Consider the following 22460-nt stretch of genomic DNA (forward strand, 5'->3'; position numbering starts at 1 on the left):
TTGAGGTGATGAGTGTTTTAAAACGTTTCTCTATGAGTCCTCTAGTTTAGCAGTTTTTGGTTGAGGACTTTCATCAAGTTCATTGACCCAGACTGGAATCAACAAACCAAAGATTGGCATATCTCACTCTCTCCTTATTGGGATAAACCTGTATTTGCCCTTATTGGTCTGTTGAAACCTTTTAAGGTCTCACTGATCATGTCATCCACATCTTGTTACCACCATGAGACTGGCTGATTGGATTGGTAAACCAGTTTGTAACTACTATGTCCGGAATAATTAGATTTGTCCTTTATTACATTTTCTGTTGTGTGTGATGGCTGTTTATTAAAGAAGTTGTATAAAGTATTTGGCTTGTGTGGATTGAATAGGACAGACAAATTAGAAGTAGGTCATTTTGCGCAAGGTCACTCGAGGACACTACACAATCTTAATCGGGATCCGTTTGCAATTGAACTTAAATTGTTCCGGTGGTGTATCATTTTCTATAAAAATGGACTGAATCGAGTTATTTACTCATGGCTGCTGGGTTATTTTCCATTGTGTGTGTGTGTGTGTGTGTGTGTTTTTTGTACATTTATTTTGTTGACGCGTGATGTCACGAATGGTGAAAACGAAACTTTCAAACTCCCAGCTGTACGCATACTTTGTGTGGAAAAGAGCCATGATCACGAGGACTGGCGGCGTAGCGGGGCAGGGACTCGGCTCGTGCCTCCAGTCCACGCGTTGGGCTCGCGGTCCCCGTCCGTGACGTCGGCGTCACCCCCCCTTGCTCGTGGCCCCCTGCCATACTTATTCATGCCGGGCAAGATGGCGGCGATACGGACGAGGTGTTATTGCCAGTGGACGTAAAAACGGCATTTGATTAAAAAAAAACAAAAAAACAATATAAAAACCGGGTAGGATATATTTGTACACGAGAGGCCGTGCCGTGTTTGTGTTCACCGCGTTACCAGCGTCGGCTTGTCGTTTTCTTTTCGTTCCTCTCCCAAAAAATGTTCACGTTGTGAGTCGCTCACCCACCAGCTGGCTAACGCGGAGCAGCTACTAGCCCAGCGAGCAAGCTACCACAGCCAAGCCGCCGTGAAGTGGAGGATGGGAGAAAAGCTGGAGCTCAAGCTCAAATCGCCGGTCGGAGCAGAACCTGCCGGTTACCCGTGGCCCTTACCAGTATACGTGAGTGTTAACCCCGCGGAGCGACCGGCTAACTGTTGTGCCTTTTTTTTATCTCCCGTTTTTTTTGCGGACTGTCTTTTGTTAGCTGCTTTAGCCGTATGCTAACGCTGGCTGCCGAGGGTGGAAGACACGGCATGCTCGTCCGGTGAATCCGGTCACACTGGTCGGCGTGGTGGCAGGCGAGGTGACGAGCGGGCTGCGCCCGTCGATCACCGATTATTAACGCCGTTTTTTTACGCCGGTGTCATTAACTCCCCGTGCGGCGGCGCAAGGTTGATCGCCCCAAAGCTTTCTGTAACGTAAAAACTTAATGCGATACCAAGATGTTTTGAAATGTGAGCGACCGGAACACACACACACACACGTCCCCGACATTCAGGAGTCTCGTGGATGAAGGTTTTTCAACTCGGACGTGTTACGTGCCAAACTAGCTCGTGCTTGAGAATATGCGGGTGGGCATTACACACGCGCTTGTGTGCGACTCGATACAGCCACCGGGAATGCCGCACATAACTTAAACCTAAAAAAAAAAAAGCTCTAATATGTTCCCATACAGATTGATGGACATTGTGTGTGTGTGTGTGTGTGTTTCTGCACACATCTGCTCTGCAGTGTTGCATTCCTCGACTACCTCGTGTGATTTCTTGTCTCACATCGTTATAATAAGTGAAAGCAGCTGAGTCGTGTGTGCCAGCTTGAACCTCAGCACGTCTACTTGATCCCCCAGCCTGTCGCTTTCTCAGTACAGGCATACCTAGAAAAGTTTTTTCTTTTTTCTTTTTCCCTTTTTCTTTTCTGTATCACCACGCTGTACGTCAGAGTCACATTGCATTTGAGTCATTTGATTGAAACGGAAAAGGAAGCGGTTTCAAATTCTGTGATAATTTTTTTTTTCAGGGGGTGTATAGTTGGTTTCACTCTGCTTTTCAATTTATAGTAACTGGGAAGAGACAGTCAGTATGGGGGGGTATGTCTCGGTGTGTCTGAGAGGAGTCTTTGACACACGTACACACTTCATCTCTATCATTTATTCACTGATAGTAGTGATCTGTTAATGAGTTTCTTGATACTGAGTGAGAATTGTTGGTTGATGTAATAGGCCGATCCTTTCTGCTTTGGCTGACCCTTCCTTTACACCAGGCGGTGGACTCTGATAACACTCAGTTCCTCCCTACTGGATTCACTGCCCTGCCCCTGTGCTTTACGCCATGGTCCTGTGGGGGCAAATAGACCATGCATGTCAGGAATGTAATATATTGTTGATCTGCATTAGGGCTATTTATACTGAGACTGGCTGTTGAGTATTGAATTAGAAACAGATGATGCCTGTGGATTTTGGCAATATGGAGCCTATTTGTGCCATGCGTTCATCCTGTTTTCAAAGAGGAAATACCCCCCCCCCCCCCCCCCTTCCCTTTTTCTTGTCCATATGGTCAACTCTGCAGGGAGGAAGATATGAAAGACGGGTCCTGTTCAGCAATGCTTTATTAATAGATTTCAAAACAAGTGTCTTTTATTTCCAGTCACGTTTGGTGAGCCGGTTTTTATCCCCGTTGAACTGCGAGCTGGTAACAACAGATCTCACTTCATGTAGATTCATTCTTCACTCCCACAGAGGATTACGATTTCTTATCTCACCCACAAAGCTCGAACACAGTGCTGGATTTGTTTTGATACACACAACTTGGCTGCTGCAGAGCAAGGCGTGCTGTTTGAACCAAGCCCATGAAAATATGCATCGCTTCTTTTATTGATATGTTGTTGTTTGTTGTGTGTATAGATGCATAATGACAGTAAAATGATTCTGATGAATCGAAGCTTTTTCCACTGGATCCCCACATCTGAGTATTTATAAATGCTTCCATATGAAGTGAACCTCTGATGGACCTCAGCTCTTTGTCCATGTGGTTCTGGGTGTGGGCGCCAACAAGCCCCACTCAGTATGGAAGAGACACACCATAGTTCAATGTGTTTGGCTGGTTGCTCAAGTAATTCAATAAAAATCAAAGATCAGTGGTCATTCAACATTTTTCCCACATTAATATAGTGCTCATGGTGGTGGTTTTAATCTGCAGTATTGTAGCTATGTGACCTCTGCTGTGATTATAACTGACAATATGTGGTGAAAATTCTTTTATTACATGGGGGGGGGGGGGGGGGTCGTACATATCAAATTATGTCCCCAAAAATAATTTCCTGAAAAAGGTTTTCTTGTATCAGTATCTCGTTTCCATGGCAGTGTCGTACAGGTTTGTTTTGCTTCCAATAGAATCAGCTGCTTACCGGCTGTAGCGAATGGGTGGAGAGCCGGAGTGGCGCGTGGCATTCAGCCCACAGTGGTGCTGCGAGGAGAGACTGATTGAAGAGGTGTAGAGAGGAGGAGCAGCAGAAGTATCTGTCAGAGCCACAGTGTGGAGGGAGAGGAGGGTCCTCTCTCTGATCCTTTTTTTTTTTTTTTTTGTCTGACTCTCATTTTCAGACAGTTTATTTTTAGCAGCAGCCATGTGCTGGTGTTGCTGTGTGCCGTCTTTGTGTGAGCAGGTGACACCCCAACCCCCTCCCCAAAATCCGTTTAATGTGGTTCACTTGCACGCACAGTCTCAGTCATTTACTCGCATACCTCGTAGAGCGTTAGTATTTAACCGAACAATGTGGTAAAGCTATTGTGCTGCTTTTTTTTCAATTTTTTTTTTTTTCTTTTTACAATAATAGGATTTGAATCTCGTGTTCCTCAATGGCATCACAGTAAGCGGTTAGCTCGATGCTGTAACCAGACGACTGTGCTGCAAGAAGAAGCCAGAGATTCCTGCGTAACTATGCATATTTGAGTGTGTGCGCATGCATGCAGCTTTGGCGGAAGTTTGCGTAGTAATGGCGGGCAGTGTTGAGCGGGAAGTCGGGAGGTCCATCCTGTGAGCCGTTAGCTGCCGCTGCCGCCGCCGGCGTTTCACAAGGCTTCAAACAGCTGACAAATGGCATGCTTTCTCTCCGCTATCTGCTCCTGTCACCCTCTGTGGGTTTTGGTTTTTACGTGTTTTCCTTCATTTTCACAAAACATCCCTTTTCTTTTACCGTTAGATTGACTTACTTTTTTCTCATTCCTTTTTTTTTTTCATTCTCTCCACCAGAGGCTCTCCTTGGCAGTGTGCTAAAGCAGGAGAGGAAAAGTGGGTCAGTGGGTCAGCTCAGGCAACGGGCTCAGGCTAGCAGCGCTCTGGGTGAAACTCGAGTGCCGTTACTCCACTGAGCTGTTCGGCTCGCTGCAGTTAAGATTATTAACTATAAGTTGGCTGCGTCGCACAGAACTGATTCCCATTTTTTTAAGTTTTGGTCAACAGAAACACACTGATCTAAATAGTTTTAACTCAATATTGCTTTCCATTTACACCGTTGTGAGACTGGTTAATTTTACTCTGTTATTGAAATGGTAATAATTAAAACCAGCATTTAACTGACCATCTTAACTCCACAGAAAACATTTAACGTGCAGCATGTTAGCAGAGCTGCTGCTCCACATTGTCTCTGCATGAAAGTGATCTTCTGCGTTTGGTGCAAACTACATATTTATTTCCGGTGGCTTTGCAAATGACATGCAAATAAAAATTAGAGATGGGGCCGATTCAATCCAGGATCTGTATCCAGTTCTGATATCAACGTAATTCACGGATTGGATATTTCTGATCCAACCTGCAGAGCGTTCCGATCCATGAAGCCGCGCCTGTGCTTTACTGTTGCTGAAATGACCCCATAAGTGTTTCCCTGCCTGCTGCTCTGCTCGCTGGCTGCAAACTGTGGAATGGATTTCCTGAATGGAGGCGGGTCTCAATGAGACGCGGAGTAATGAGCCAGGAAATCCATTCCACAGTTTGCAGCCAGCTCACAGGCTAATGTAGTAGCACTGTGGCTATCCAACGTTTCGTGACATGTCCACTGTTTGGACGTATTTTACACTCAGAACACATGCAGTACACATGCCAGGCCTTTAGGGGCACTGTGACTCGCCAAATACACCAAAAACAGAAGAAGACAGAGCACATTGAAACTTAGAAGTCGACTGTTGCTCATCAACTTCTATTTAAGTCCCAGTTATATAAAAGCCGATGGCTCTGCTCCTCCAGATGGTGTGAATAGCTTCTGCAGCTCGACTGGAGCACGTAGTCTGTGATTGTTGTGGTTATCAGATGATATTGCGGACTGCCGTCGGGGGTGAGGGAGGTGATGACATCATCATTTTTCCACAGATGATTGTCTATGCCATCCACACCTCACAACCAAGCTGGGGTTTTAGAATTTCCCCACTCTGGATCCCTGTGTTAAAGAAAAACAAACTGTTTTCTGGCTTCTAAAACGCCGCCTCGTGTGGGTGATCGGCCAAAAACAGCTTGTTTATATGAACCAGCGTTCTCGTGTGGACGTCCCCTAAATGACAAGCCTATGGTGAGAACAGTGAAGTCTGATCCACTGATTGAGTCTCACCACTTTTGATGACATTTGCTCCGTTGTCCATTGTGTTGGAGAGCCTGTCCACTGCGTTGAGGTCCCAGGTTGCTGGACCGTCTCGGTTTAGTCTCTCCAGTGCGATCAGTGGGGAAAGTAGGCTGTCTGCACGCTGGCAATTTTTAACTTGAAATCGTTATTTATGCACAAACAAAGATAAGGTTTTGTTGTTCCACTTGACCAGATAGGAGAAGTCGTGGTTGCCCATTTGAACTTTGAACCACCTAAACGTTTTAGGGCTTTTTGCCTTTAGCTGTTTATAAATATAATTGTATTTTCCCACTTCTGCACAAAGGTTCATCATTAAAAACATGTTTGACGACTACTCAGAAGCAAATATTATTTAAAGTGCTGAAGCTAATTTAAAAAACTTACCGTGGCAATTCAAACATGCACATGTTGTATGGGCTCTATTGCTACTGGTTTTCTGTGCTGCACTACATGGCTAATTGTTTAGCGTGTTTTGTTTTGTTTTGGTTATTTATAGGGGAATTGACCAGTGTTATTCTGTGTTTGCTTTTTCAATACATCTTAACTTCACTCACGTAAGAGTTGCGACACAGAGATAACGCCGGTCACTTTTAAGGTTTAACTGATTGTGCCAATTTAAAGTACTTGGTGGGTTTTTTTCTGAGCATCCATGGATTTTTTCTCATTCCATTCTTGTCTTTTCAGGATAAACACCATGATGCTGCTCATGAAATCATCGAGACCATTCGGTAGGCGACCTCTTCCTCTCCGAGTCAAGCCTCCTTTACACCCACAGGCAATTGAAATGTGAAGCCTTTGATTTGCTGATGATTTGTTTCTTTCTAGGTGGGTGTGCGAGGAAATCCCAGACCTCAAACTGGCAATGGAAAACTACGTTCTCATTGACTACGACACAAAGAGGTGAGGTTTCTCATTTCTTTGAAGTGACCTTTAACAGGAAGCTGAACTTCTCTGAGTCAAACCTGTCTCAGAAACCTTTGATGAGTATTTCTTTTGTCATAATTGAAACAATTTTAAGTTGCTCTTTTCGGTAAGTGTTGAAGCGGCTATGGGGACAGATCCAATAAGCAGAATTTCACTCGCCTACATGAAAACGCTGTGCTGATAAGTTTACCCAGCCTGTAGAGGTTGATGGCTCAGGCCAAAATAAACAAATTGATCACGACATTCTGCATTTTACCTAATGACCGTTTCATTTTTTTTTTTTCACTTTTACACCTCATAGTAGGTTATTCATTTGAAATCAACAGTGAAACTGAAGTTGTGGGTTTATTTGAATGCCTCCTTCTCTTGCAGCTTTGAGAGTATGCAGAGACTTTGTGACAAGTACAACAGGGCCATTGACAGCATACATCAATTGGTGAGTCGGTGTTTGAGGAGCTTTCTTGAAATGAACATAAAAGCATTGGTCAAAAGCATTTTTGGGCAACGTTTGTGCTTCATTGTTTCTTCAACAATCTATTTTCTAGTGGAAAGGGACCACCCAGCCCATGAAGTTAAACAAGCGTCCTTCCAATGGCTTGCTGAGACACATCCTCCAGCAGGTGTACAACCACTCAGTGACGGACCCAGAGAAGCTCAACAACTACGAGCCTTTCTCTCCCGAGGTGTACGGAGAGACCTCCTTTGACCTGGTGGCTCAGATCATAGACGAGATGGAGATGATGGAAGAAGACACCTTTGTTGATCTCGGCAGCGGTTAGTTCTCTTTTATACTGAGACATTTACACATCTTCTGAAGTGGGGACGGCTAAACCAAATCGAACCGTTCTCGATTTAAAGACTGTTTTAAGCTTGTGATGTAAATGTTCAGCCAGCTGCTGTTGTGATACATTGTTGGCATGTTATTTTAATCAACTAAATGAAATATGTAATTTAGACTTGTAGATGAGTCAAAAATGTTTAGCTCTGAATGTTCTGTTGTTTTAATCTGTTTTCTGGGAGTTTTCCTTTGTAAAACATTTAACCACAAGGATATTGTGTGTCTCTAAAGTCCTTTGAAATCTTTTACCACAATCGTCAATAGTCATATCTGCTCTGTCATTTTCTGTCCCCGTCTGTGTTCAGACAGTAACTTCATGACGCCTTTATCAGCAAACCAGTTAGAGACGATGACTATGAATGAAAAATTGTCCAGTGCAAGGCCTGCTACCACACCGAACAATCCTCAATTGTGCCTTGCAGGTTAAAATCCAAATTTCCGAGTTAAGTGTGGTTGTACATTACTCCAGTGGAGTGATTATATGCCACTTTTTTTTCCTGGCACGTCCCACAAGCTACCTTATTTTCATTTTCTTAATGAATAGTTTGAAACCCTGCCGGGAGGACTGCTGTCTGACGGCTCTGTAGCTCTAGTTAATGGCAGGCGCTTGACAGTTAAGCTTCTGTTTTGATGTATTTTTTTTACATTATTAACCAATCTTTCTGGTGCCGACGAACTTTGGAATGACTGCTGCATCCCTAATGTTAACCAGCTTGAAACTCAATGACGCGTCATACAGTCCTTAATTACTCACATCAATTGGAGGAGGCCGCGCTTCCATAAGTCCGTTATTGTCCTGCATTTGTTTTGCATTGGTTCTCTTTGGTTTGTGATGCCTGAAGACTTGCGTTGGACTTTCACTGAACCAGAGTTCAGACAGAGACCTACTTTTTAAGCAGACTTGTTGTTTTATTGTGGTGTGCACTGGGGGTTCAGTTGACTGGACCACACATGACAAAGGTAAACACAGGTTTAACACACTTTGCTTTGTCTTATTTGCAGGGGTGGGGCAAGTGGTGCTACAGGTTGCAGCAGCAACCAACTGTAAACACTACTATGGTGTAGAGAAAGCAGACACCCCAGCTACCTATGCAGAGGTAACTATAACTGACATAATGAGGCTCACTGGAGGAGAGCGGTACTACAGAACAGAAGTAAATGCTGGAATCTCACAGGCAGTAGGGCTTTGTGAAAAAGCTATACATTATCTGTACTTTACTGGGCCACAAAGGAAATGTGTAAAAAATAGTCTGACGACAAATCGCAGTGGTTTGTCTTTGAATTGGTCTTAATTTTATGTTCCTATGTTGCCTCGGTGATTCATTATAGCAATAGAAACAGACTCCTTGATGATATAAAAGGGCTTTTGGCCAGTGGCGCCAACCAGGAGTGCGTTTTAATGTTCAAGTGTCTCAGTTGTGCCCGAACACCTCCAATAGAGATACAAATGTCAGCTGTACAACAAAATAGAAAAATAAATCAGAAACCAACAATCCAAAAACAATAACCTTCTGGTGACACCATGAACACTGAACATATATCCTGATTTATACAACGCTTTTTGCTAAATGTCCTATTTGGAACTAGCTTCACCAGTGTAAACATTTTCACAGGTTTTTTGTGTTTTTGGATATTGAGATGCATGTGTTTTCTTTCAGAGCATGGACAAGGAGTTTAAGAAGTGGATGAAATGGTATGGGAAGAAACACGGGGAGTACACAGTAAGTTGACCCCAGTGTGACCTTCACCGGACCACATGTCATCAGGCACACATGAAATCTCAAGTGTTCTGCGGACTGCCAGTAAGCAGGGCTTCTTGCTATAACCATGCTATTATTTTCAGCTGGAGAGAGGTGATTTTCTGTCTGAAGAGTGGAAGGAAAGGATTGCAAACACAAGGTGTTGCACCAAACTCGGCCACACATATATGGTTATATTCAATGCATAGAAGGCAATCTATAAACCGAATGTACTCTACCCTGTGTTGTTAGAAGTCTTTCCACAACCTTTATTAAAATTATTTTCTTGCCTCTATCTTCTATAATACGGGCTGCTTATAATATGTTGTTTTAATTTTGTTCAGTATCATTTAAAATTGAGAAAGATCCATCTTCTTTGGGGGAGACCCATACAATCTGAAATAATTATTTCTTTGTCTGTCTTACAGTATTATTTTTGTGAATAACTTTGCCTTTGGTCCAGAAGTAGATCACCAGCTGAAAGAGCGCTTTGCTAACATGAAGGAAGGTTGGTACTTTGTTATATATAGTGTACAGTATTCTGTTCAGAATTACATGCACGTCAATGCACACAAGGCTCTACTTCAAAAATGGTGGCAATGAGAACAATTTCCTGGAGTTACGTATTTGATTTTCTTTCCATGGACAATAGTAGCCAATTTGTTATCAGGCCAGCAGGCCGACATTAATAATGTGAAATGAAACCTCACCACCTGCAGAGACACTAACTTAGACTTTGGACATTAAATAAAAAAAAACTATTCAAACCTCTTGTCTTTGTGCACATCTGGATTTCTATTGCAAATCCAAGGAGTTATTTCCCTGGTCTTTTAATCTCTGCGGGTTTTTATTTTTATTAGTTTTCACAAACTGATTTATATGACTGAAAAGATACATTATGGGCATGGGAGGAATATGAGCAACCCACTGAAAACACAAGACTAGTAGGTGCTCACAGTGTCTTCTAGTGGACGCTGTAGGAGTGACATGGTGCTCCAGTTGAAATATATTCACCTGCTCCCATTCAACATAAAAATATCCAGTGGTTGTTCTTGGCACTGGATTTAACTCGGGTTCAATTTTAAAGTCAAAATGTGGTAATATAAGCACATTAGCTCTGTTTAGTGACCTGTTGGAGCCAATGTGTGTGTGTGTGTGTGCGCACTTATATACATGTGATGAGTGTATCAGTAAGTAATGTATATCTCTGGTTTGTGTGTTTTGTTTTTTACAGGGGGGAAAATTGTGTCCTCCAAACCTTTTGCACCTTTAAATTTTAGAATCAACAGTCGAAACTTGAGTGGTAAGCACTGACATGGTGGTGAAACACTTTTTACTTAAAAAAAAAAAAAAAAAATCATCTTCTGATTTGTATCTTACATTTCTTCTCTCTCTCCATTGCAGATATTGGCACAATAATGCGTGTGGTGGAGCTTTCACCACTAAGGGGGTCCGTGTCTTGGACTGGAAAGCCGGTCTCTTACTACCTGCATACCATCGATCGCACCATAGTAAGCACCACAGCTTTTCTTTACTGGGAACAGCTGAGAAAAGGAGACTTCCCCAAGTCCACAGAATCCCGAAAACCTCTTAAAATAGATATGTCTACTGAAGCAGAGCAAGCTTAAATTTATATTTGTCCTCAACAAATGCACTATAATGACAACATAAACCCTTCAGTTTCAATAGGCTCCTATGAAGTCAGTGCTCGGACCCTAAATATTGGAATGAGGTTTCAGACTCAGGAGTTAGCAATCTGAGGACATGTAATGGTTGACAGGTTTAATACACACAACTTGATTTTGGATGTAATGTGAATACTTTTGACAATAATGAAAATATAATGGATATCTTCATTTTCTTTCTGTTTTTTCAGCTTGAAAACTATTTTGCTAGTCTCAAAAATCCTAAACTCAGGGTAAGTCACTCTTGGCCTTTTTTTTAGCTTCCTCTGTCTCATGCTGTGATAGCGTTAACCTCATTTATGTGCATTTTCTGAACATACGCGACTCATTGCGTTCATCGTTTCACATTAGGAGGAACAAGAGGCAGCTCGGCGACGTCAGCAGAAGGATACAAAGGAGAGTAAAAGCAATAGCACCACCCCCACCAAACCTAAAGAGCAAACCAAGGTAGGACATGAATAACTTCAATATAACGGTTAGCAAGCTCTGATGACCAAGACTTTCATTCTAATGTGTATTTTGTTTGTTCTTTGTTGCTACACTTATATACTCTGCAATGGATGTTCCCAAAGAGCCATTTTCAGAGCTTTCATATAGTTTCTATGCGTTTCTTCGTGCGTATTGCAGCAGGACTCCTGCGGCGAGGAGGATCATCCGAGCCTGGTGGCTGTGGTCAAGGCCGCCGCCAAACCAAGGAGAGCGCGGCTGCTGTCCAAAGGTCGCAAGCTGAACAATAAGAAACGCGGTCGACCCAAGAAAGCCACCCCAGCCGCCGACAGGAAAAACAAGAAGAATCAGAGTGCGTTAGATTTGCTGCACGCCAAGACTCTTTCTGCAGCACCACCTCAGGGTCAGAGGGCTAACGCACACATGCAAACGATGCGTTTTTCTCGCAATGGCACCAAGTAACCAGTCATTCACTATATTAAAGTCTTGAATGGAATCTGTCGTCCACAGATGCATACCGGCCACCTCAGAGTCCTTTCTACCAGCTACCTCCGAAGGTGCAGCACTATTCCCCCAGTCAACTGCTGCTGAGCCCAACTCCTCCTGGTCTGCAACAGCTGCTTGGTACGATGACGACACAGATTATTATGTATAATCACGGAGTTGTATATATTACACGACAGTGATTCCCAGCGTATTTCTTGAAGGATCCAAAACTTAGGCCACCCCCCCCCCCACTACACCATGTACAATTACAAAAATGAAAGTTTGCAGAAACCTCATAACGCACTATATGTGAAATAGTTTATTTATTATATTCTATAACACTGAGTTATATGTTATATATTCGCCAAATTTTCACTACAAAAGATGAATTTGGCTCTGAATTTTGTTCATTGCTTCTGCGAAACTATATTCTGTATAAATCTTTTCTTACGCTCGTTTTCTTTTTGATGGATTCACCGTTAGCGCGACACTTTTTTCACCCGCCGCTTCCTTTGCAAGATTACTTTTGTGTATTTTGGAGGAAGGACGTTGAGATTAAACTCACCCACATCTTTGCAATATAACTTTTGATTATTATTTTTTTGTAGAACTGATACAATTTACACTAATGTAAATGCAGAAATGTAATAGTTTTTTGAGAAATGGATTAAATGCTGAATTACCTAGTTTTACAACAAAAAAGCAATGCAGTCGTCGGGGCCCCTCTGGTTGGGAATCACAGCTATACTGGAGAGATAAACTTGTATACCTGTATTCTTTGAACAGGAACACTCCTTTTCTCTATTAGTACCTTGTGTTGGCAGGGTTTAAGATATGTACGCATCCTACTGATCCCCCATCCTACATATTTTTTCAGATAACATCAAAGTTCAATACCTCCAGTTCATGGCGTACATGAAGACTCCACAGTACCGCTCTAACCTGCAGCAACTTCTCGAGCAAGAAAAGGTAACTAGAAGAGTCACCAGAGACATTTTTTATACAAGATTCTTTGTCTATTTTCAGATGTATCGAGAGGAGAGAAAAAAACACTTGATACTGACCTTTACATCCAACACAAGCGTTGTATTCCACCGCTTATATGTTTTCTTTTTTTTGATTTCTCTCCAGCAAAAACACAGAGACTTGTCTGGGCAGGCAGAGCAGCTGCACACAGTGTGTATGTCCCACAAGGACAAAATCAAAGGTCTCTTTCAGGCAAAGCTGGATGAGGTAGGATGTGATTTTTATTTGTTTGCATTCAAATGATCACCAGGATGACAGAGGAAATGTTGCTGCTTGAAATCATGACTTGCATTACTTTTGTCTCAACTCGCCTCTTTTTGGGGAGAGAACTTACAGGCAATGTGCTTTGAAAAGTACTGTACTTTTCACCCTGTTGTGGATTAATTTGTTAAATACACAATGAAACAGCTTACGTCTTAAATTAGGGAAGAGTCGTTTTTTTTCTTGTCTTCTTTTTTTGCAGTGCTGTAATTAAACAGAAATATAACCTGCTTGAACGGTTTAGTCTGTTGCTCCTCATCAGACACACAATTTGTTTTTGTAAGCTGGATATAGTATTGGTATTTTCTGGGAATTGTCAGAAAGCAGTGGCCATAATGTTAACGTTGCTCTGCAGTCCTGCACAGTACAGTAAGAGCTTTCTCCAGCTGAACTTCTTGTAGCTTAAGCATCATGGTGCATATATGATATAGTGATTTACCAAGAAAATATTTCTGATCATTAGACATGTGTCTGAAATTATTTTAGAATACCCTTTTTGTAATCTCACGTATTGATTTTAAGTGACTGGTTCATTTCAATCAACTTGGAAAAATGATCACAGGTCATTTAATATGTTCGGATGTCCAGTGTGAACAAAGTCAATGACCCAGAAGACGATATGATTGAGTGAAGTACATTTTCCAGAAGGAGAATTTATGAATATCAGATTTGATGACTCGTTTCATTGCTTTTCAAACTTCCTCTGCTTTCGACTAATTTCACTCGCTGTATTTGTTTGCATGTGCGTACGGCCAACAGCTGGGGGTGAAAGCCCTGACTGTGGAAGACCTACTTCAGGCCCAGAAAGAGATATCGGCCCATAATTGTCAGCTGAAAGAACAAACAAAGCAGCTCGAGAGAGACATGGCCTTACTGAGAGACCACAGCCTGCTGCTGGTGAGAGCCGCTCACTGCCGCCGTTGCCTTTAACTGTGCGATTACAGCATCGTCCCCTGTGGCTCACGCCTGCCACCAGTGTTGCTGCTCATGTGCCGTGGGACACACAGTCGCAGAACGGCGCCATGAAAATGTGCACACATTAACCCAGGCTGTGTGTTTGTTATTTTTCCAGCTGAAGTCTCGATGTGAGGAGCTGAAGCTTGATTGGGGCTCTTTGTGTCTGGAGAGTTTGCTAAAGGAGAAGCAGGCACTTCGGAGACAGATTTCTGAGAAACAGAGACACTGCCTGGAGTTGCAGGTGCACACATCACTTTTTCAATCAGTTCAACCTTTTTTCTAGTGTTTCTCCATTTGTATTACCCCCCCCCCCCCCCATCACCACCACCACCACTCTATTCTCACACATATTCTTCTATCCCACCATTCTCATTTCAGTTCCTCCATTAGCCCCTCAAAATATTTCTTTGTCACTCTTCCTATGAATAACATAATTGTTTTGGGAGCAATGAAATAACTTTTATTCGAAAACACTTTCCTAGAAACCCCACTATGGTTAATGCATGTCTGTTGCCAGTGTAACAGCTCCCCCTGGTGTCTGTTTGTAGATCAGCATTGTTGAACTGGAGAAAAGTCAAAGGCAGCAGGAGCTGCTTCAGCTCAAATCCTACAGCCCGTGCGAAGACTCCCCGTACAGAAAGGGACTGGAGTCTCGATCCTCAATCGACATGGACTCGTCAAAGCTCGGCCTCTCCTCCGCCCCACCTCTCAATGGCATTAGCCCAGAGCTTTCCATGAATGGCACCAGCTCACCTTGTTATGACCGGGCCAACACAAAGGGGGAGCTTCTCTCTCGCTATCTGCCCATCTCGCCCGACCACGAGATTGTGCCCGCCAATGCTGATACTCGACAGAGGCAGCAGAGCTCCTGCCATGCCCTCCCCGACTACACACGCTTCTCCCCTGCCAAGATCGCCTTGCGGAGGCACCTGAACCAGGATTCCACTGCCTCTGTTCTCTTGAGAGGTCCAGGCCTGACCACACACAGGTTGGATGCTGCTAATTTCTTATATTTTATAAACTTGATGTTTCGCTTAAGTGGCTCCCGTTTTTAACCGTAACGTTGGACTGATTAAACCGGATGTACATGTTTTGCTTTTTTTCAGGGAAATGATTGGTGTTAATTCACCTCTTGGACCCAAACAGAATTGCCCTTCCCCCAATGCATGTGATGCTCAGAACAATCCTAAAAGCTCTGAGAGGGTAAGGTTGCGTCTTCCTGTATATTTATACTGGTTGACTGCTTCTTTGTCTGCGAGCTCATGGCGATTCCAGTCCTCATAATAACATTGTCATCATTTCCCCTTTGTTCCTGCATGCAGGGTGGTAAGGAGAGGAGTCCGTCTGTTCAGGGTGACAACAGCATTACAAGCCTTCCAATCAGTATCCCACTGAGTACTGTTCACCCCAGTAAGTTACCTGTCAGCATCCCATTGGCTAGTGTGGTGCTGCCCAGCCGTGCTGAAAGACTGGTGAGTATTATGCTGAAGGATCTTCACAATAGTGCAATGCTTTAAATCAGAATGGGGAAAAAAAAAGTTTATTAATTTCAGAATGTATATCTATAAAGTTGTAATGACACACACACATATGTATAATCTATGAGTTTGTATTACTAAGGTTGCTCCACTGTGATGTACTGTTTCCTTTTGCTTTGATCATTTCAGAGAAATACTCCAAGTCCAGTGTCTCAGGCAGGTCAGACCAATGGTAAGGACCAGCCAAATAATCCCCTTACATTGTTCTCACATGCACCATTACACTTTATTTACTCCGCCAGCAACAACTTGCTCTGGTTAACAAGTCGGCAGAAGCTGTAGTGAGATGGACGGCCGTTGGTTCCAACCCTGTTACATTTTTTTTTAGCTTCTCTCGCTATCTGAAACAGTCTTGATAGAGATTTGTTTTATAGGCTTGTAAAAACAAGAAAGCACGGGTTAAGTGTAAGGCCAATCAATATCTGTCGTTGTTTAATTAGAACACAATATTGTGAAAACCTTGTTCGAATATTTGGTGCTCATTGGTAGACTTCAAATAACAATTTAAAAAACAGAAAATGTATGTGTTCATGTTGGTCATAGTGGTGGCACTTCAAGAACTCAACACTTTTTTTCCTGTTAGTACACACAAACAACAATAAAAAAGTGAGAAACACTCATTCAAAAGATTTGAACATGCTGGAGACGATATGGTGTGTTCACATTTGTTAGTTTTGATTCTGTTCAGTTGAACTCTTTTCTTAATGTTATGTTATTCCATGTGCTAGTTTTCTTCCTATAAACCCAGGTGAGCACTCAAAGAAACCAGAGGAGCCTCCGCTTGTTTTCAAAACTGCTCCTACATAAGCCACTGCTGTCTGAGCTGTCCGCATCTAAATAGTTGCCAGAAGTGTCTTGATTATGTGCAACACAAGAGTCCCGGCTGCTGTAATATTTAGAACCTATTGTCATCTCCCAACCATTAAAAATACCACCGCAGTACTCCTACGAGTGCATTTATTCCAGCACGCAGTGTTGTTGCAGAAGTTTTGGAAATTTTGTTGCATAATGCAAATCACATAAGCCTCCAGCTTGCCATCTGTAGTCCCCTTTTGTTTTGTGAACACGAAGCACAAAGACTAAAATGTAGTTAGTTTTCTGTTGTTGTTTTTTTTTTTTTTTTAACACATCTGGTGCCGAGTGAAGTGCAGGTTGTTTTTGTCTGCTCTTCTTCTCCACTCTTGACTAAGTCGTCTTCTGTCTTGGTTCAGGATATTCCTCCAGCTCAGGGCTGATGAACGGAGGTCCTCACCCCGAGGACCATAATGGTGCTTCTTCATCACCTCTACACAGCAACACCCATTTAACAGGACCAATGGGTCGAGGCGGTACCATCCAGAGCCCCCCGCTGGCCACAGGCGGGGTGCTGCAATACGCCGACGGACCCCCGAGGATTCTGCCAGAGGATGGACCGGACCGCCAAGGAGGGGAGTCGGACACGGAGGCCCAGGACAGTGAACTGCGTCGGAGGATCTTCTTCTCCTCTTCGTCCTCTTCGTCCTCGTCTTCCTCCTCGTCGGGCAGCGGCGGCAGCGTGACTGGAGCATCGCGCCTCCACCACCACACCGGCAACCAAGCGGCCAAGCAGGGATACCACAGTAGCCATGGCAACCACCACCAATCCCCCGGCACGCAGCACACTCACACGCCGCCGCACACGTCATCGTCGCACGCCTCTCACAGCCTCGGCCCTCAGGAGGGGCGCAAGCGGGGCCGGAGGAAGCGCAGCTCCGCAGGGCCCGCCATGGCCGGCGGGTCCCCAAAGAGGAGGTCCTTCCCCGGGCTCAGCGCCCATAACCACTCCTCAGGATCGCCACTCAACATTAATTCTATGGTGAGCCGCCATACAACCCAACGCTTTTGAGATGTGAGAAGGAAACCTGATGTCAACATATTGATACTGAAGCAATTGTAGGATACGTTATATCGATCGTTCAGACCGTCGATACAGCAGAGAGGGGCACTTGAATGAGCGTAATGTGATGAACTTGTGATCACGAGGTTCGCTGTTGTGTCATCAGAGTTTAAAATGTAATTCTTCCGTCCAAATAGGTGAGCAACATCAACCAGCCTCTGGAGATCTCTGCCATCTCCTCCCCAGAACAATCAAGCCGCAGCCCCTGCGGCGCCGACCTCGACCAGCCCCCCATCTTGAAAAGAGAGCGCCCCCTGGAGCTCAATGGCACAGGTCGATACTCCACAGCCCCAAGCTCTGACGACGAGGACTCGGGATATCCTGCCGAAAGCTCCAGTTCACGGTAATACGGGAATTGATTTGTAACGATTTTACGGTTTTAAGATCAAGTTTTTTTTTATTTATATAAAGTAAGTCCGATTTTTAAAAGACACGTAGCGTTGTTGACACATTTAATACAGTTTGTATAAAGACATAAATGAAGTTTAGTGGCATCTCATTAATTTATTGTATTTTTTTCTTTTACATATCATTAGTATGACTTTTAGAACATCATCTGCCTCAAATTCATTTCGAGTCAATTGATTGAAATGAGCTTCTCAATAATTACGTACCAGTTTTTTTAAACTGGAGGAGCACTGGCAGTGCAAATTTCTAGTGCGATTGGTGAATTTGCAAATACACACAAAAGAACGATGTAGAAACCAATCAAAGCTTAAGTGTTGCAGTTTACAGTGTCAAAAACGTCTAAGTCCATGTAGAGAGCCGCATAATGGAGCTTGATGTCGTCTCTGTGACAAATCTAAACTACTTTATAGTGAGATCACATGGCATGTTTACACTCCAGCTGCAGGATAGTTTTCTCTTTTGTTTGCGGTTTCTGTTTCGTAAGGATGTGACAGAAAACCTTTTTTTATTTTTCCCTCCATGCTCTTGTACTCGTAAATTGTTGACCATGACATCATGCCATTTTTTTTTAATTAGCCTTGTTTTTTTTTTCTTTGTAGAATTGAAAGAAAAATAGCCACTATATCCTTGGAGAGCAGAGAGGGACCAAGTAGACTTGGTGATAGTGAACGAAGTAAGCAAACAAAAAAAAAAAAAAAAAAATACATTGAACTCAAACCTTTTCTTTTTGAATTTTGATCCCTGTTAGTAGCGCTTGTTTTGTTTTCTTCTTCTTCTCCCCAAGTAGGCAGAAAATCCAGTAGCAGCAGTGGCAACAGCACGGGCAGCGAGGCCTCCTCCTCCTCATCCATGCCCTCTACCAGCAAGTGGAAATCTACGTTTTCACCCATTTCCGACCCAAAACAACCAAACTGTGACCCGAGGCAGGGCGGCTCTCCGTTCGGCATGGGCGGATCCGGCCGGGGCACGGACTCAGATTCCGACCACAAGCAGCAGCACGCGAGGAAAGGGAGTGACGGGGAGTCGTCTAGCTACGCGACCCCCAACCCTTTCCTCGGTCAGGAATCCGGGTCCCGGGGTGGAGGCGGCAGCAGCAGCGCGGGCGGGCCACACGGAGGCGGCGGCGGCGGCGGTTCCGACCAGCGCCCGGTGCACCAGAAACCGAAAGCGTCTCGCGAGTGGGAGCTGAAGACCGGCGGCAGCGTGGCCACCCAGAATCTCTTCATCTCTGCTGCGACCAGCAGCGGAGGGGGCATTCTGAGCGGGAAGGTGGCGGGGAGCGCCGGAGCGGTTTCCTCAACCGCGGGGTCGTCTGTGGGGCAGTACCTGGGGTCGCACTTCCCTCTCGGGGGGGCTTCGGTCTTACAGTCGTTGTTCGGCGCCCAGACAGGCGGCGCCACGGCGGGCGGGAGCTCGCGTCTCGTCAACGGACACGCCGCCCTGGGAAGCTTCTCCAGCGCCGGGCTGGCTGGAGGAGCCGCTGGAGGTGAGCATCACTGACAACAAGCTGGGTGGCAGTAGGTTTTTCGTCTCAGGGTCAGGTTAACAGGCAGCAGTGAGGTCTGGGTCTTATTCTGGGGCCGTCTTGATGTTGAGTAGTAAAACCACAATGCAGGTAAGTGCAGACGCGGCGCTGCTTGCTCCCCTCACGCGCAGCTTGGCTGACTGCTGCCTTGCTTCGACATGGGCTTGGCTGGCTGTGTGATGCATTTGGAAACACCCTTGGAAAATGGTTCGCATTTATGACTCACGATCAAAATTTGAATAGAAGAAATATTTGAAAGAAAAGTAGGAAACCTGAAAATGTCTGACAATCCCTTAAAACGGCTTCTGATATGATATTGTTGCCGTGCATCACGGAGCCCTTGTTATTTTCCCTGGGTGTGTCTGTTGGAAGTTTGTACATCAGAGTCATTTCACGCGTGATCAAAATCGCCGCGGCAATTTTCTTTCGCATTTCAAATTTGGCCATATTGAATTCTGCCGCGCCGCAGTCACCGCGAACTGACTCTCGTTGCTTACTGTGTGCTTGTCTCAGACTTGCTTGGCGCTAAGCACAATCTGGCTCAGTCCTTGCTTCTCTCTCTGTCCCCCTCCCCTCCCCCCTCCCCCTCCCCTTCGCTCTTTTTGCCACACTCTCCACTCTCTCGCCCTCCCCCTGCCTCGACTTCTGCTGTATGATTTGCAGGTATATTTCACCACGTGGTTCCCTCAGTGTCCTCCCATCAGTTCGGGGCGGCGCTGCCCACCCCGGGAGGCCTCGGCTCTCTGCTCAGTCTCTCCTCCTCCTCTTCCTCCGCTCCGTCCCAAACCCAGCCACACTCCACCCCCCAGCCAGCATCCACGCGCCTGGCCTCCGTCTCCTCACCTCTCCCCCTCTCCCTGGCCCAGGCCCAGCACAGTCGCACCCAGTCCGTCCTGCACAGCCCCTCTCCGCCCACACTCTCCCTGCCCCCGCCCCCACCTCTGCACAGTGTCCCCTCCTCCTCCTCTTCTTCCTCCTCCTCCTCATCATCCACATACTCCGATCCCCCCGTGTCCTCTCGATCAGATGCCATCCACTCCTCTCGCCTGTTCCACTCCTCTCATCACCACCAGAGAGCGTCATCATCCCTCTCCGTCACCCCCTCCACCTCCACCGCCACTGGCTCCACCGCTGCGGCTGCTGCTGCTTCCGCCTCGCTCTCCTCCTCCTCCTCCTGTCTGTCAACCTCCTCTTCCTCATCCCGTCCATTCGCAGTGCACTACTCCCCTCGGCTGCCCCCTCCACCACCAGCGAGTAGTTCTGGTGGTGTTGGGAGCATGTGGAGGACTCAGGGCATGCATGGCACCTACACCACCTCACAGCTCCCGAGCTCCCGGCCTCGATAGGGTTCGGGAAGTGGGGGAGGATGGAAAGGGTGGAAGGCAATCAGAGGGAGTATAGAGGGTGAGAGTAAAGAAGTGAGAGAGAGAGAGAGAGAGAGACTGGTAGGGAGTGAGAAATACAGGTTGCCTGCTCTCCCTGTGCTGTTCCGATTAAACAAGGTAAGACAACTAGGTTTTAGTTTTAGTGTATAAAATGTGTTTGTGTATTGTTGAATGCTTTTGGTTTTCCTTGAATTCTAACGTCAGAATGACTCATGGTGTCTTTCTTTTTTTTTCTATCTTTGGATGTTTCAGGTAATTGATGAAAACTACCTCAACCTTTTAAAAAAAGAAAAAACTATGCAAATGTCCATGTGTGGACCACGGCACTCTCCTCATTCACTGGTGCTTCAAACTGTCTGCACTACTCCCGACCGCCTCCGATACCGGCTTCTGTACTAGGATGACACACGCACACACACACACACACACACACACACACACACACACACACACACACACACACACACACACACACACACACACACACACACCACCTCGATGGTCACCTTGAGTAGAATTCATAGGTACTGCTGATGTTTGCAAAATTAATAAAGCAACACAGACAATTTGGCTGCTTTCATGCTCTGATGCTCTGATTAAACATGTACTTGTCCTGTTCAGTTCCCTGACACCCCTGTTAAGTGGATAATTTGCCACAAAATGACTACAAACTAGATTAGGTTGTTGCTATATTGTAAGAAATTGAGAGGGGAGAAGAAAAAAAAGCCACTTTAACTTGACTTGGCTCACAAGTCACTTTTTTCCTTTATGTTGCTCCAAACTAATTTATCTTTTTCTTTCGCATATTTGTGAAACCTTTTTATTTCAATCAGGAGATTTGAAATGTTTTCCTCGAATAATACCATGTTCATACCTCTCCATTACAAAAAAAACCAAAGGATTAAGGAATGTCGGTGAATGTTCCTGTTTTTAAATATTAGGTAAATGATTAACATTTGCGGGGGTGGCAGTATTGTTGAGCAGGGCACCGTACTTTTTTTTTTTTTATATATATATATAAAGCCCTGAAAGAATTTTGTTTCTTGAATTGTTTTTTTCTTTTCTTTTCTATTCACATTGTTGGCCACTCTCTCCTGGAGACCTCTGGTTATCTAAGTTTTATCATTTCTTAAGTTTTTTTTGAAGGTGAATTCAGGTGTAAATGAATTACAGTGAAATAACAAAGGTTTTTACTTGTTTCTGTATTGATTTTAGTAAATCACACTACTTTTGGGACCGCAGCAGAAATGTTCTCACAGCAAGATCTTAAGCTAAATTTCTGTGTTAATCTTTTGCTGCTGAGAAACGCAGGTGACGTGCTTGTGTATGTGTACAGCATTTACCTAACACGAGCCCCCGCACATACACACTCATGCATGCAAATCCTCACACTGGGAAAACATAATCAACAGTAATCACAACAAACTACTGGACTCTTTTTACACCTTTTTTTTTTTTTGTTGGTTTGTTTTATTTAGCTTTTTATCTGTGTGATTTCTTTTGTAAACAATGTTTGTACTGTGAATGTGATTCATCCTTTGACTGTGTAGTTGTGAATAATGTAGATTATTATATTTATGCTGTCAGTCTCTTTTTTTTTTTTTTTTTTTCTAAATCCTGAATTGTGTTGACAGTGTAGAATGCAAAAAGTGTGTGTACTTG

The 22460-nt window shown here is 44.4% G+C and overlaps 1 protein-coding gene across 1 annotated transcript; it reads left to right on the top strand.

Annotated features, from left to right (window-relative positions):
* Positions 1–848: 848 nt before the first annotated feature.
* Positions 849–20759, top strand: dot1l (DOT1-like histone H3K79 methyltransferase; the record flags this gene model as incomplete). Its single annotated transcript, XM_080506078.1, has 28 exons — positions 849–1176; positions 6349–6392; positions 6490–6564; positions 6961–7024; positions 7134–7362; positions 8429–8523; positions 9085–9147; positions 9270–9325; positions 9594–9673; positions 10400–10468; positions 10570–10676; positions 11042–11083; positions 11202–11297; positions 11478–11700; positions 11808–11921; positions 12661–12752; positions 12915–13016; positions 13830–13967; positions 14143–14268; positions 14576–15015; positions 15134–15230; positions 15350–15499; positions 15695–15737; positions 16777–17399; positions 17618–17823; positions 18488–18561; positions 18676–19374; positions 20077–20759. The coding sequence occupies exons 1-28, from the start codon at positions 1096–1098 to the stop codon at positions 20757–20759; spliced, it is 4911 nt and encodes a 1636-aa protein (XP_080362204.1). The 5' UTR covers positions 849–1095.
* Positions 20760–22460: the final 1701 nt, after the last annotated feature.

Source organism: Blennius ocellaris (genome assembly GCF_963422515.1).
Source record: "Blennius ocellaris genome assembly, chromosome: 12".
Taxonomy (NCBI): Eukaryota; Metazoa; Chordata; class Actinopteri; order Blenniiformes; family Blenniidae; genus Blennius; species Blennius ocellaris.